Source organism: Saccostrea echinata, unplaced genomic scaffold, assembly GCF_033153115.1.
Source record: "Saccostrea echinata isolate AGI-Se365-2 ecotype Australia unplaced genomic scaffold, CSIRO_AGI_Sech_v1 ptg000016l, whole genome shotgun sequence".
NCBI classification, from domain to species: Eukaryota; Metazoa; Mollusca; class Bivalvia; order Ostreida; family Ostreidae; genus Saccostrea; species Saccostrea echinata.
The window spans coordinates 15,709,671-15,725,873 of NW_026889765.1; the positions used below are offsets into that span (position 1 = coordinate 15,709,671).

The window sequence follows — 16,203 nt, forward strand, 5'->3', positions numbered from 1 at the left end:
TCACTTTTCATTCACATGGTTCATTCTGAGTACATGTATAAGCAAAATTTCACTAAATCTGAATTAGAGTATAGATAGATGTGCTCTTACATTCTAGTGCTTTGATTGAGTTTATGATAATTATTTTGTTTTAACAGACAGAATGGTCAGCCTATCAGAGTGTTGGTGGGTGTGGTTATCCAGGAGATGGTGAAATCTGAGGTATCGGGTGTGCTCTTCACAAACCACCCTGTAACAGGAAGTTCTGGTCACATGGTTATTGATGCATCTTATGGTCTAGGGGAGGTAAGCCATTCTCTCGGATGGAAATTTTTAGGTCACCTGAGTCACTCAGGTGACCTATTGCTATCCGTTCTCGTCCGTCGGCGTGCGTCGTGCATTAACATTTGAACATTTTTAGCTTCTTCTCTAAAACTGCATAACCAATTTCAACCAAATTTGGCATATAGCATTTATGGATGAAGGGGAACAAAAATTGTGAATTTCATGGTCCCTACCCCCCTGGGGCCTTAGGGGTGGGGCTAAAACCACCAAAAATAATGCAATCTTTAAAAATCTTCTACTTTACTCCTGGACATCAAGCAGTCAAACTGTTGGCATCATTGTAATAAGCATTGAGCCCTCTACCAAAATTGTGAAATTCATGGTCCCAGGGTCAGGGGTTCTAGCCCCAGGGTTGGGCTATATAGATCATATTGTGAAAGTGCATTATTTCTTTGAAAATCTTCTTCTCTGCTCCTGGGTATTAAATAAAGTAACTAAGTACATAGTTATGAAGAGCAAGAGTGCCTCTTCCAAAATTGTGAAATTCATGGCCCCAGGGTCAGGGGTTCTGGTGTTAGGGCGGGGCTGTATTGATTATATAGTGAAAATGCATTAATTCTTTGAAAATCTTCTTTTCTGCTCCTGGGTATTAAATTAAGTAACTAAGTACATAGTTATGATGAGCAAGAGTACCTCTTCCAAAATTGTGAAATTCATGGCCCCAGGGTCAGGGGTTCTGGTGTAAGGGCGGGGCTCTATTGATTATATAGTGAAAATGTATTAATTCTTTGAAAATCTTCTTCTCTGCTCCTGGGTATTAAATAAAGTAACTAAGTACATAGTTATGATGAGCAAGAGAGCCTCTTCCAAAATTGTGAATTTCATGGCCCCAGGGTCAGGGGTTCTGGTGTTAGGGCGGGGCTCTATTGATTATATAATGAAAATGCATTAATTTTTTGAAAATCTTCTTTTCTGCTCCTGGGTATTAAATTAAGTAACTAAGTACATAGTTATGATGAGCAAAAGTGCTTGTTTTCAAAAATTGTGAATTTCATGGTCCCAGGGTCAGGGGTTCTGGTGTTAGGGTGGGGCTCTATTTATTATATAGTGAAAATGTATTAATTCTTTGAAAATCTTCTTCTCTGCTCCTAGATATTTAATAAAGTAACTAAGTACATAGTTATGATGAGCAAGAGTACCTCTTCCAAAATTGTGAATTTCATGGCCCCAGGGTCAGGGGTTCTGGTGTTAGGGAGGGGCTCTATCAACTATATAGTGAAAATGCATTAATTCTTTGAAAATCTTCTCCTCTGCTCCTGGGCATTAAGGTGATAAACTAAGTACATAGTTATGATGAGGAGGTGGGCCTCTTCCAGAATTATGAAAGCCATGGCCCCAGGGTCAGGGGTTCTGGTGTTAGGGTGGGGTTCTATTGATTATATAGTGAAAATGCATTAATTCTTTGAAAATCTTCTTCTCTGCTCCTGGGTATTATTTAAACAAATTAAGTGCATGGTTATGATGCATAAGGATGCCTTTTCAAAAATTGTGAATTTCATGGTCCCAGGGTCAGGGGTTCTGGTGTTAGGGTGGGGCTCTATTGATTATATAGTGAAAATGTATTAATTCTTTGAAAATCTTCTTCTCTGCTCCTAGATATTTAATAAAGTAACTAAGTACATAGTTAAGATGAGCAAGAGTACCTCTTCCAAAATTGTGAATTTCATGGCCCCAGGGTCAGGGGTTCTGGTGTTAGGGAGGGGCTCTATTGATTATATAATGAAAATGCATTGATTCTTTGAAAATCTTCTTCTCTGCTACTGCAGATTATTTAAACAAACTAAGTGCATGATTATGATAGGCAAGGATGCCTCTTCCAAAATTTTTAAATATATGGCCTCAGTTTTTGGGGTTCTTGAGGAGGGGGGGGGGGGCTCTATTGATTATATAGTGAAAAAGCATTAATTCTATTAATCATTAATTAATCCTGTCTGCTCCTTAGTGTTGAGCTGATAAATAAATTGCTTAGCTATGATGAAAATGGGAGCTTCGAACAGAATTTTTAAATCTTGTGGTCCTAGGGTCAGGGGTTCTGGCATAACGAGGGGGGGGGGGGGGGGGTGATAATATAGTGGAAAAGTGTTAATTCTTTGAAGTCCATAGTTATGATGATGTGGGTAACTCTTCCAAATTTGTAAATTTCCCTTGGTCTTGGGTTCTGGTGTTAGGGTAAGGCTTTGTTGAATCTGTAGTGAAAATGCATTGTACCTGTGAAATTCTTCTCTGCTTCTGGGCATGTCGGAAGCAAACTGAGTAATAGTTTAAATGATATAAGTAAGCTTATTTCTACCAGATTTTTGAACATTTGGACCATTTGTCAAAGCATTCTGGTCCTGGGCAGGGCTCTATTAATTTGTATTCTACTGAGAGGAGTTATTCCCCTTTGCTGTTTACTTTTGATAATTAATCACTGTAAACAATGTACTTGAAAGGTTAATAGAATAAGATAATTATGCAAGAATGTTTATCGTATAATTCAAAAAGTACTTTCTTAGTTTTAATAATCAGGTAGACCTGTAAGTAATAGATAAATAAAAATGAGGCAAAAATAACTTATCTTATTAAAAGTTCTTGAAAGACCATAAGAGAGGTCAATGCTAGAGGTCTTAATATGGGTTTAAAAATAGTACAGTAGCACTAATAGTTTGTTAATAGTCTGCATGGTGATAGTGTTAAGTGGGGGACAGATTAAAATTTAATTTATGAGTTGATACTGAATACTAGACTAATTATTTTGTTGATCCTGATCTTCCTACTTCTCTTGCTTTAGGGCAACAAAGCTTCATCTATCAGTGTATTTAACTTCTAAATTGTTGTATTATACTCAGGTGACCGATAAGGCCCTTGGGCCTCTTGTTACTAAAAGGGCATCATGGTAACACATGATTTTCAGAATATTTTTTGTGAATCTCATAATTTTTTTCTTGTAAATTCAGGTATTTATTACATGCAGCTACTGTATTGCTGTCAGTATCAGAAATTTCCAGTTCTTCTGGAGGTATAAATAATGTAGTATTTGTGAAAATCTAGATGATTTATTTTTATCCCCACAGGCTGTGGTGTCTGGTAAGTCTACACCAGATTCTATCACAGTACAGAGGAACTGGAAAGACAACATCACAATTCAGAACAAACAGATTGGGTCCAAAGGTCTACGCATCACAGTTAAAGGTAACTATAATCTCATAAATGAAACAAGTAAATAAATGTGTTAATTGAACAATAGATAGAAATTTACAATTTTGGAACTAGTTTGAGTGTGTAGTTTCATGAAGCATTGATATTTACAGAGGAAGGGGGTCTTCAAGAGGAATCTGTCAGCAAGGGGGATATGTGTTGTTTGTCTGATCTAAAAATAGAGCAGCTTTGCCAGATAGGTATAAAGGTATCAAAATCAGTAGCTGTTATGATTATGATTCATTTGTGAATGTACAAAGATCAGTCGTCATGTTATACAATTTGGGTCACAGAAGCAATACAGCTTTCTTAGTACAGATAATGTCATATTGAGAAAAAACTTTTTTGGTACATAGTGCATTTTCTAGAGTATTCTCAACAGTCTTTCTTACAAGACTTGCAATAAGTATAGATCATTACACTTGATCTTGTGCAGTAAAATTTTTGAACCCGACATTCCCTTACCAGTGCCTCTTATCTATTTACAGTTAGAGCACTACTTTGGATCCCCGAGAGATATAGAGTGGGCGTTGTCTGGAGAGAAGTTCTACCTGTTACAGGTAAATCATGTGTTTACAGGTAAAACCTGTTTACAGGTAAAACCTGTTTACAGGTATCAAGCTTGACCTGTACTGTACTCAAAGTTTGAATTCTTTAATATAAGGCTCGACCAATTACTACATTAGATAAAGTTTGAATTCATGATATTGTTAGGATTAACCCAATACTACACTAGATGAAGTTTGAATTCTTTATACATGTATTTTTAGGCTCGACCCATTACTACATTAGATGAAGTTTGAATTCTTTATATTTTTAGGCTTGACCCATTACTACATTGGATGAAGTTTGAATTCTTTACATTTTTAGGCTCGACCCATTACTACATTAGATGAGGTCACAGATGATGACCTGATAAATGAATTTGATGACCCACTCATCACAGATAAAGAATGGCTTACAACGGGAAATATTGGGTAAAAATTTTATTCAGTGGTAATGAAATATTATGTGGAGAGCTCGTACATGTAACTTAATCTGTCAAAACTGGAATTTAGCACTATGTGTACTTCAAAAAGGGGAGCAACATATTTTAGCGGCTTTGGCACATACAACAATATGCTTATTCATGAATGCTGCTAAGAAATCATTTATAAATACAATATATGGCACGGACATATGTAGCGCTAATTTATGATTACACCTACAACTCCATACCCAGAGATTGTGCTAAATTTTGAATACAAGATGTACCAAGAGATATTTTTATTTACAGTTTTTGCCCCCCCCCCCCCATTCATAAAAGATCATGCAATGATATCTGATGATTTGATAATTTTTTATTACAGGGAGATGATGCCTGGAGCAGTTACTCCTTTAACCTATTCAGTGTTTGCTTCTGCAACAGATCAGGCTTGCCTTGTAAGTTCACTTTTACAATCAGTTCAGTTTCTAATACAGTGGAACTCTCTTATGAGGAACTTGGATTCAAGGAAGACTTGGATATATGGAAGATAGTTGTAGTTTTCCCAACCTTACTGTAAACCAACTATTATTCGCATCATCTTTTATTTGTGATTCGTCAGTTTGAAATCAATCTGTGACGATTAATTTTCGCAACTGAGGAAAATTCTCTCTTAATACAAAGCAAAAATAAATGGTTGGCGGCGTTTAATATTCGCAAGTTAACGTAGGTCATGAAACTCTAGAATATTTCTCTCACACGAATAAATGTTGGTTTACAGTATTTAATAGCAATTCTTATAAAGAAGATAAAGAATTTTGTGTATGAGGAACTAAAAATTCATATCCCCTGGACTTGTTTATACACAAGTTTTACTTTTAGTACAGTAACATCCAGCTTAAGTATAAAATTAGGTTGCATTTTTATTGTATTTTTTTAAATCTCATAGAAATTCTATTAATTTATGTTTATACCAGAAAATATGTGCATACCAATTTTCGAAAAATAAGATTTGCATGGATTTTGAATGAAAAAAATCAAATTAAGCACTGCGTACAGTTTAAAAATGAGAATGAAAGTCTTAATACGTGTTTCTTTTGTTTGTATCACAGAATGTAATGGTTTGTCTATGTGGAAACCCCCGATACATATATCCCAGGAAATATATAATCGGCTGTCGTGGTCATCTCTTCATAAACCTTATGGTAAGTATTTATAGCCCCCTCTCCCTCCTCCTCTCTCTCTCTCCCCCCCCCCCCCCCCTCCATGTGCAAGGAACAGAGTTTAATGTAGAAGTATTGTATGAATTTTCCTGCTTGTCTGTTTTGGCTATAACTGGAAATTTTTGAAGCTTATAAGTGTACTTAACACAAAGATGTCTCAAAATGTTGTTTGAAATATAAAAGCTGAGGCATTAGCCTTAAATTGGCTTTTATATTTCAAACAACATTTTGAGACTGAGGAGGTTATCCAGCATCATTCATGAGAACAAGGACTTTATTTCTATTCTACTAACAGCTCTAAAATATGGCTGGTTGTTTCCTCTGTAGAGAAAGAATTAGGTCATTATGTTGTGATTACACTGTTCCATTTAACACCTGAGGGTCAATTGGTTTGTTTACTTCGGGTACCTGTAAAGTGCGAAACGAAATAGAAACGAAACGAAATCTACCGAAACGAAACGAAACCTACCGAAAAGAAACCGGAACCTGTAAAATGCGAAACGAAATAGAAACCAAACGAACTCAAAATGAAACCTACCGAAACGAAACAGAATGTTTTTCAAATCAAGGTATATCATTCATAATGTGTAACTGTATATGGACTATTTTTACTTCATATAAAATTTATATAGTTCAAGCACTTGTTAATATAATATTTAAACATCGATAAATGCTCCCTTCTCTAGTGATTTATTCATACATGCTTATATATACTGTAAATCAACTACCAGCTACAAATATGCACCAGCATACTATATAATTTCAAAATACTCATTTCAAAATAAGCGTAGTATTCTCTAATTTTTATGTCTTACTCTTATTTTTAGCCTTTAGCCATCAAAATACAATAAATTTCTCATAATGGATGTGCTACATGTAAAAGCTTTTCTATTTACGTATCGAAATAAAGTTACTGTACTGTTGTATTGCGAATGTCTTTTAACATAACTTAAAAAAAAAAAAAAAACTGTACACATTGAGTTAAATGAAAAAAAGTGCATTACTATTATTTATACATATGTGATCAATTATGCAAAGCCTAATTAATATTATACTTTTGATTATTGTTGGGTCTAGCTTTTTTTTTTTTTTTTTATTTGAGAGGTAGTTCCGAGAAGGACCCCCCCCCCCTCCTCTGGTGGTTTCAAGGCTTATGTTTTCGTTGGTTTATTATATAAAATTAAAATAAAAAATTTACAGGTACCCCAAAACAGCCTCGTTGTTAAAAAATATTGTGAACGGGAGTACGTGTATTTTGGAGAAAAAAAGAAAAAAGTGGCAACATGGGTTGTTTTCATTTGCAAAACGTCATTTTTGGTAAAATGGTTTTGAATAAAAGAAGGGGGTCGATAGCTCTTATCCATTTACATAGAAATTATAATAATTAGTAGAATGAGAGAGAGAGATAGAGATGTGAAATTATGCAATAGCTTGGTCATCTGAAAGTCTTATCACTGCATGAGCCTTTCTATTGGACCAGGTATTTCATTGTTCAAATGATTTGATAAAAATTGAATTTTAATTTCGATAAATGTATGCTTTGAATTTAAATTAAATTTGATGTTGCAATTTTACCGTATTATTTTTTTTTTTTTTAAAAATGCTTATCCTCCGCTTTTAAATTACTGTTTATAAAAGTGCGTGATCTGATATAGTTTGGTGTTGGACAAAAGCAGTACAAGAATCGCCAGGTCTTAAAATCTGATTTTGAGTGTACAAGTATACATACAAATGGATTGTATTAACAAGAACCCGATAGTGATAACTTGGGTTATATGTATAGGCTCAGTCTAATGTGTTTGTTTTGCACTAAAATGAGCAATATCTATTTAAAAGTGTAATCCATACTTACAAATGCGCACGTTTAGAAACGCACAAAATCTTTTTTATCTTTTACTGCGTATCAAAAGAGACTCATTACTTATAAAGTATACACTACATAATATATTTTAAATCATAATGTTTATATATATATAATATATATATATATATATATATATATATATATATATATATATATATATATATATATATATATATATATATATATACAGTGTATATATACATATATATATATATTTCATTTTTGCTCGATTTTATTTCGTTTGCTGTTTCTGTAGTTTTCGTTTCGGTAGGTTTTGTTTTGATTTTGTTTCGTTTTTGTTTCGTTTCGGTAAGTTTCGTTTTGTTTCGTTTCGGTAGGTTTCGTTTCGTTTCGTAAGATTTCGTTTCGTTTCGGTAGATTTCGTTTCATTTCATTTTGTTCCGTTTCGTTTTGTTTCTATTTTGTTTCGCATTTTACAGGTACCTGTTTACTTCTATATTGATTTCAATGGAATGCAGATGATTTGAGCTTGAATTCGTACATTGGATTAGAGATATTCTTTACTTGTTTATAAATTTGTATGTAACATATCTTAATTTTTATGAATGTAAAATAACAAAATCAGCTAGTTGTCAATTTCATTGCTTTGTCAGTAAAATCACGTAGTATAAATGTTGTGGGGAGGTCCGTGGAACAGCCCAATATAGCTATAAAAACGGACAAATATCAGCTCCTTTAAGCAATAGTTACTGTTCAGATGGTGGAAGACAACGCATTGATATGGTCTAAATAAGTATTAAACTCTAAAGACAAATAATATTATTCATTTCAACTGTACTGTTTTGATATGTGTTTCTGATTTGATAATTTTCTTTATGACGTTTCTGATTTATTAGAGAATAATGTCCACGGCATTTCGTTGATCTCGGCAATAATTGTAGTAGATGTCGACAGTCTCACGTAATTATGTGAGATAAAAATTTCTTGTGAATAAAAAGTGATTTACTCTTATGGTATTTACCTTATTTCAGCCAAATGAAAGTGGTGCCTTGAACAATATTTTTGGGAAGAAGGAGGATTTTGAGCTGAACTTGTGTGGTGAGCCTTTGCCTGACCTGTCTGTTGATTTAGTGAAGGCTTACCATGGAAAATTCACAGACCGACTATCAATAATACTCACTACAATCAAGTATATAGCAGTGGTGAGTAAATGCAGCTTGCTTGGAAAATTCATTTCTTATTTACTAGGGACATTGCTCATGTAGTCATGCTGTAAGTTTGAAATTTTTAGTCTTAGGAGTGCATGAATATGAAACAGAGATCAGCAAGAAGCATGTTAACATTGTATTTGTGAATCATTATTTGTGAAATATTTTCAATAAATCACCATATGAATGTTCATGTTGAATTTGTATTTTTTAAATAATGTGTGCATACCTGTAATTTTAAGTCTGATACATTATATCATGCATCTCAAAACATCTTCATTTTTTGTCATTTGTACCGTATATACTCGCCTATAAGTCAGTTTTTTGGGAGTTAAAATTTGGTCCAAAACTCTTATTGGCAAGTCATAAAAAGATTAGTATATTTCTGGACAGCGAAATGTAGTATTTTATAAACATTTCCAATGATTTTCGCTGAACAGTGTCTGGATATATTATATCATTTATGTATTCTAAGATTATATATAAACACATGTATTTATTTACATATAAATAATTTTATTTTTATCTTTAAGTGTGAATTATATATTTTTCTTATGATTTAAAATTAAATATTGGCGTCATTTCTAAAAATATTGATCAAAACCAGGTTAAAACATTAAACCATTGATTTGAAATTGTCATCTTATTCTGGCAAAAAGTTGTACCAACTTATAAGCGGGTCAATGACAAATCCCTCCATAATAACCTCAAAAAATACAACCGACTTATAGGCGGACCGACTTATAGCTGAGTATATACGGTAGGTGATTGAAATATTTATCTTTCTTTAGACTAAGTGAATATTTAGATGATAGACTGTGCAAGCACAATAATACATGAAACTGTGATTGCATTTCAAATTGTAGGTCAGTCGTGAGGCCCAGAAAAAGTGTGATGATTGGTTTAAGAGAGCTGACACGTACACGATAACAGACAAATCTTCAGACAGTCAGCAAATGTATCAGGACATAAACAAAAGACTGCCAGATTATACTGAGGTAATTATTTTATATTTTAGCAAATACATTAACTTTTTTTGCTTACTTGTTTAATAAGATCAAATGCACAAGATGTTTTTGTGAAACACTGATGCCCAAGTATGGCAGCTCAAGGCCAAGGTTAATTTTTTTTAAATGTAGGTCAGACTCCAAGGTCAAGGTCAAAAGATAAAAAATGTTCGTACCCAAAGAAAGGTCTTGTCACAAGGATTACACATATCAAATATGAAAGCCCAAGCATAAATCATTCAAAAGTTATGGCCAAGGTTAATATTTATCAAAAGTATGTCAAACTCCAAGGTCAAGTTCCAAAGGTTTAAAAAGTTAGTACCCCCCAAAAAAGGTCTGGTCACTTGCAATACACATGAAATATAATAAGCCCTTGCACCAACCCTTCAAAAGCTATGGCCAAGGTTAAGGTTTGGTCAAACTCAAAGGTCAAGTTCAAATTTGTTGGTACCCCCAAAATACCAAGAAATACACATGTCAAATATGAAATCAAATAAATAAATAAATGTCAAATATGAAAGACCAGTTCAAAAGTTATGGGCAAGGTTAAAGTTTTTGTGGACAAACACAGACAGACAGACCAAAACCTATGTGCCCCCAAATCCCATCCTTGACTGTGACAGCATAAAAATTTATGCTTATTATTACTTGATTAGATTTAACTTTTGGGAACATTGGCATCAAAGTGATGCCAATGTTCCCAAAAGTTAAATCTAATCAAGTAATAATAAGCAGTACGTGGTTTGGTAGCATATTTGTTTGAAAATTGATACAGTTGTAAAGGAAAATTTTGTTTTAATGTGCATGTTAATTTGCACTTCGTTGACATATTAATTTAGTTTTTCTGAACTTAAGATTTGGAAGGCAGGCGTACTGAAGAGTGCAAATTCTGGGGCATGGTCAGCTGCAACTTATGGGGTTTTGCGCCAAGGAAAACTTGGTGGGTGTAAACAAATAATTGCTATAACAAAATCGAGAGAAATGGGACATTGTATAATGTTGTCAATGTATTTACATGTTTATTAATTTCATTTGTCATTTGTATGAAGACCTGTAAAAGTGTTAATGTACTCAATTTTACTGTAATTTGATTGGTTGTTATATTTGGACAGAGATGACCAGAGAAGTTTGCTCTGATGTAGCCCAGGTCCTGTCACACTGTGATAATGTGTACAGTGCAGAAGTACCAGTAGCCATTCAGGGACTGGCCAGAGAAATCGTCAACTCAGGAGTCCAGGACACATTTATGGGAGGAACAGACAAGGTAATCAATCAAGTCGTATATTCACCTCCGTTCCATTTTCTCTGAAGCATAAATCTTTAAAAAGTATTATGTACTTAAAATGAAAAATCAGTATTGAATGAAAAGAAATGGAAATAGAATCTCCTTTATAAATTATTAAAAATAGTAATTTTGATGAAAATCAAAGCTGTATTCATTTTCATAATAATTTTCGAGCCTAGATTGAAGTAGTAAAAAATTACGATCATTACAATTGAGTAATATTTCATATTTTTTTCTCCTGGGAATACAGGTATATTAATTAGTATTCTTATTTTCTAGGCTTTTATCTTTTTTAAAACAAAACAATAAAAAAAAACTTACATGTATATACTCACTTTTATAATAAGCCGATTAAGTAGGAATTGCTAATGATTGTGATTTGATTTTCAGGAATGTGTTGATTTGTTGTCAAGTGATAGCATTCCAACTGTAAACAGAAAGTACCAGGATTTTATGAAACGTCACGGACATCGCTACATCCGCGAGGTTCTCTTCTTTCTTTTTAATTCATGGGCTTTCATATTTGAAATGTATATTGGACAAATTCAGAGATTTTGAAAGTAGGCAATTTTAAAACAATGTCCAGACACGTACTTGCAAAATATAAATGCCCTTGAATATAGTTGTGTATTATTATTTATTATATAATTTGTGCAGATATTTTTACCAGTAGATGAATAGCTAGTCACTTTTATGAATATATATATATATATATATATATATATATATATATATATATATATATATATATACTTAAACTTGCTTATTTATTGGGTCTGCTCTGTATTTATGAATTATTGGGCCAAATGTTATCTGTCGTTATGCGAAGACGGGATCAGATTGATAATATCCAAATTCACGTCAGGAAGCTATATATAGCATGAAAAAGAGACTAAATTGTTTACTAACTGTATATATACCTGTTGCATTTAAACAGTGGAATTGGGTCTTGGACCCTATTATTGAAAAACGTATATATATTCCGAGATTAACTGTTGGGTCTAATTAGTGATGATCGATTATATCGAGTTTAAATACTAGTATTTCCGTTTTTGAAGGCTTGGTCTATCTGCCACTCTTGAAAGCTATGATTATATTGTTTGAAAAATAGATCAATTTACAACTGTATATATGGTTTTGCATTCAGATCATGTTATTGTGTCTTAGACTATACTAGCGGAAAAAAGAAACATTACGTAAAGTATAAAATATATGAATAAAATATCAATGACGGTACATTTAATTCAGTAGCATGATCACGGCCAGGAACACGTTAAGTTCCTTTAAGTTCCTTAGCCCCTGAAATAAAAATCAAAGTAAAGTAAAACTGAAAATTTTTGCTATAATTCAAATTATGTCCGTTGTTATAAGTTACGAAAATCCAGTCCGTTGTCATTATTGTACTGTGTACAACATTGGTAAAATACTGTTTAATGCATTCTATTTATCAATAATACCATCAAAAAAGAGGGAAAAGATGTTGGAAAGGAAAACCGACCATATCATTTGTAATAATTATTCGTCCGAACAAATATCTAATTTTTCCGAATGAGTATCTATTTTGTCCGAAAAATATCTTATTCGTCCGAACAAATAAATATTTTTTTTTTTATCTGACCCTTCAGTAGATTTCGAACAAGTGCTATTGATAGAAAATTTAAAAGCATGTTTCGTCGATAACATTGTACTGATTCTTCTGTAATTGTTTCTAGGAGAAAACCTTAATGATTTGAATTTAAATTCAAAGGACCAATCTCATTATGAAACCAAAAAATTGAAATATCGATGGGTGGACGATTTAATGACAAAGGAATTTAAGATTTACCGAGCTTCAAAGTTAGACTTTTAAGGGGGAACACCTTAGCAGCACGAAGCGCATGCAGTGGTTAGAGCATTTCATTCTAGTGTAGATGAGCAAGAGAATTGATCCTTACGTCACTGGTTCGAATCTCAACGTCGAGACCGGTATAAGTCCCGTGTCATAGTGGTCAGATGTTTGGTACGAAATCAATCTTTTTCTGCTCTATGTCCATACACATGTAAGTGCCGAGTACAGATCTAAAGCATCCCTCAATAGGCAGTCAGTAGCGTTCAAGGAACATGAAGCAAGCGAGCAGCCAACCAACAGACTTTGGCTTCGTGTATAGCTGACAATATTTCACTTTATAAGTAATAAGATTTTATCTTTACTTTTTACGAATAGTAAAATAAAACGCATACTATTCAGTATGTCTATCATGATTTTTTTTGGGGTGGGGGGGGGGGGGGTACTGCTGATATTTTAGTAACTGTACACTTTCTAATTACTGTAATTGAAATTACATATACTTTTTTGTATCTCTTTATTTCAAATTGTTGAAATTTGAACTACAACCAACAAAATTTAAAATTATTACTACAATCATAATGATATATGCTTAAATCTCTTCATGCATGTATTGTAACATCGCTTTTGAAAGTTGGGGGAGAGGCTAGGACAGTAATGGGCAATTTGCCTGAAATTTCTTTGACAAACTACACAGAGAGAAGAAAATCATATTTAGGGGGTGGCTTATTTGCAACTTTACTGACTCTTCTGTAACAAAAAAAAACAAAAAAACAAAAACAAAAACAAAACGGGGAAATGGGGGGGGGGGGGGGGGAGAAAGAGAGAGAGAGAAACCGAACCTTTCAAAGAATACTTTCACACTAAATAAACGATATAAGATTAAGTTAGGGAACCCCCCCTCCCGATACTATGTGCCTTAAAAATAAATAAATCTGATTATTTCCGCAACATTTCATAGACATGCAGACCTACATGTTAAGACAAGTGACACCGAACCATATCAGCTTTAACATGTACTGACAACGGACATTTTGCTTATCATTGTCAAGTTCTCATATAGTATGCATTCTGCAAAATGCTGTAATATGTCTAATGAAATGAAAATAGAGCTACTTTTCAAGCTACGAAACTAAAATGCTTTTAAAATAACTTTACAACGAAAAATATATACTTTTTCACCGCACATCTATGCTTTTACACCATGCTCTGTGTTCGCCAATCAAAATTACTCGGAATATATTTGGGATAACAGAGACATGAATACTGAATCCTGTATCTGTTCCCCAATAATTCAGTGTATTCCTGGAATTGAACAAAAACATGATCTTTTATGCATTCAGTAAAAATTCTAGTATATTTTGAATTACACCGGACGGACATCATCTAATCACTTCCGCAAGCTATATATTGCTTGAAAAATAGATTAAGTTGGTATATTATTGTATACATATATGGTTTAACATTCAGACCATGTAATTGGGCCTTGGACCCAATTCTTTAAAGACTATATACTCAGAGTAAACAATTGGGTCACTATAAGTAATGGTTGAGTGCAAATATTTCCGTTGGTTTACTTCGATATTTCTTCAATTTTTGAAACTCACTTCAACAAGCTATATATTGCTTGAAAATTAAGTTTTGAACAGATGGTTTTGCATTGTTTACAACAATATGCTTTTAATGAACATGAGAAATCTTTCTTTTCAATTATTAAAAATGTTTACAGACAAATGGACACTTTACCATCACACGAACTCTTTAGTTCCATGGCCAGTACTATTAAGAGCTGAATATTATTCCAAAAGTATACAGTCAAACAATTCTAATATTATTTATCACTGGTCAATGGTCTCTTTTAATATCCCACTGCAGGTACATGTGACAAAGACATTTTTGTTAAGAAAAACAGGGGGTATCTGGATTACCTGCCTGTCGTCTTAATCGAAAATAATATTAAAACATGAATGACAATTTCATTTATTACTACTTGGTGCATAGAATAAATCATATACGGTACCAATTTTGATGCACCAGATGCGCATTTCGACAAATTATGTCTCTTCAGTGATGCTCATGCCGAAAACTTGGAAATCCAAAATATTTAAATAAAAAGAAAGTTTGAAGAGCTGAAAAAAGTGCCAAAGACTGAAGCCAAATACGTTGAAGATAAGAGCTATGCATGACGGAGATAATCCTTAATTTTGAAATAAATTTCTAAATTTTTTAACACAGCAATTAAATATATATCCGTATTTTTAAACTAGTACCGAGTAACACTAAAACAATACATGTACTAATATGTATTTGCAGAAAACATCACCTATTTTTAAAAGTTCAATATTTCAGAAGTGTGTAAATCTCACCTTCCCTCTAATATTTTATATCATACGCAACATAGGGACATTAATAACAGGAATACAGCTATAAAGAAGATACTCTTTATCCACCACTTATCTCAGATGGTGTTAATTAATGAGGCCCAATCTAGTTAGATATCACGAAAATGGACCAGCAAATATTTTTGATTTTTTTTTTATATTTGTATGTAACTTTTTAAGAAAAATTGGATTGAAATTTTACCTTGCCTTGATTATAGTCGAATGGGGGCAATTTCAAAATATGGACTTTTTTGTGGTTTTACACAGAATTATATGCCAAAACTACATAAAACAAGAGGCCCAGGGGCCACATCGCTCACCTGAGCACTGTGGCTAGGAAAAAAGAAAATATCAGTTTAGTATTGAAAAGCTTAAATGCATAAGTGGTCCCAACCTACCCTAAAAGGGAGTGGGGGTATGATTTGAACAAAATTAAATCTACACTTACTAAGGATGCTTACATAATTTTTTGACTGTGACATTTTTCTCTACAAGTTTGAACTTCCATTGTGGCCCCACCCTACCCCTGGAGGTCATGATTTGAACAAATTTGAATCTACACTATCTGATGCTGCTTCCATATAAATATTACAAACAGTGGCTTTGCTGTTCTTGAGAAGATTTTTCCTATATATTCCCATGTAAAACTTTGATCGTTCAGTGGGGCCACACCCTACCCCTGGGGGTCATGATTTGAACAAACTTGAACCTACACCACCTGAGGATGCTTCCACATAAATATGACCAATCATAGCTTTGCTGTTCTTGAGAAGAAAATTTTTCCTATATATACACCTATGTTATACTTTGATCGTCCATTGTGTCCCCACCCTACCCCTGGGGATCATAATTTGAACAAACTTGAACCTACACCACCTGAGGGTGCTTCCACATAAATATGACCAATCATAGCTTTGCGGTTCTTGAGAAGAAGATTTTTCCTATATATACACCTATGTTATACTTTTTCGTCCATTGTGTCCC

At 33.4% G+C, this 16,203-nt stretch overlaps 1 protein-coding gene across 2 annotated transcripts in view; it reads left to right on the forward strand.

Annotated features, from left to right (window-relative positions):
• The window catches only part of LOC133188504 (uncharacterized phosphotransferase YvkC-like), a 59,940-nt gene that overhangs the window by 10,761 nt on the left and 32,976 nt on the right, over window positions 1–16,203 (forward strand). Inside the window, exons 17-29 of one of the 2 annotated variants that reach the window (XM_061323962.1) lie at window positions 138–285; window positions 3,378–3,495; window positions 3,615–3,709; window positions 3,990–4,061; window positions 4,272–4,298; window positions 4,399–4,478; window positions 4,851–4,923; window positions 5,578–5,670; window positions 8,545–8,715; window positions 9,588–9,719; window positions 10,584–10,668; window positions 10,841–10,992; window positions 11,404–11,499. In XM_061323962.1, the coding sequence (XP_061179946.1) occupies window positions 138–285; window positions 3,378–3,495; window positions 3,615–3,709; window positions 3,990–4,061; window positions 4,272–4,298; window positions 4,399–4,478; window positions 4,851–4,923; window positions 5,578–5,670; window positions 8,545–8,715; window positions 9,588–9,719; window positions 10,584–10,668; window positions 10,841–10,992; window positions 11,404–11,499 (1,342 nt within the window). Of the gene's footprint in view, window positions 1–137; window positions 286–3,377; window positions 3,496–3,614; window positions 3,710–3,989; window positions 4,062–4,271; window positions 4,299–4,371; window positions 4,479–4,850; window positions 4,924–5,577; window positions 5,671–8,544; window positions 8,716–9,587; window positions 9,720–10,583; window positions 10,669–10,840; window positions 10,993–11,403; window positions 11,500–16,203 lie in introns of both variants that reach the window. The other variant, XM_061323961.1, reaches the window with a different exon arrangement.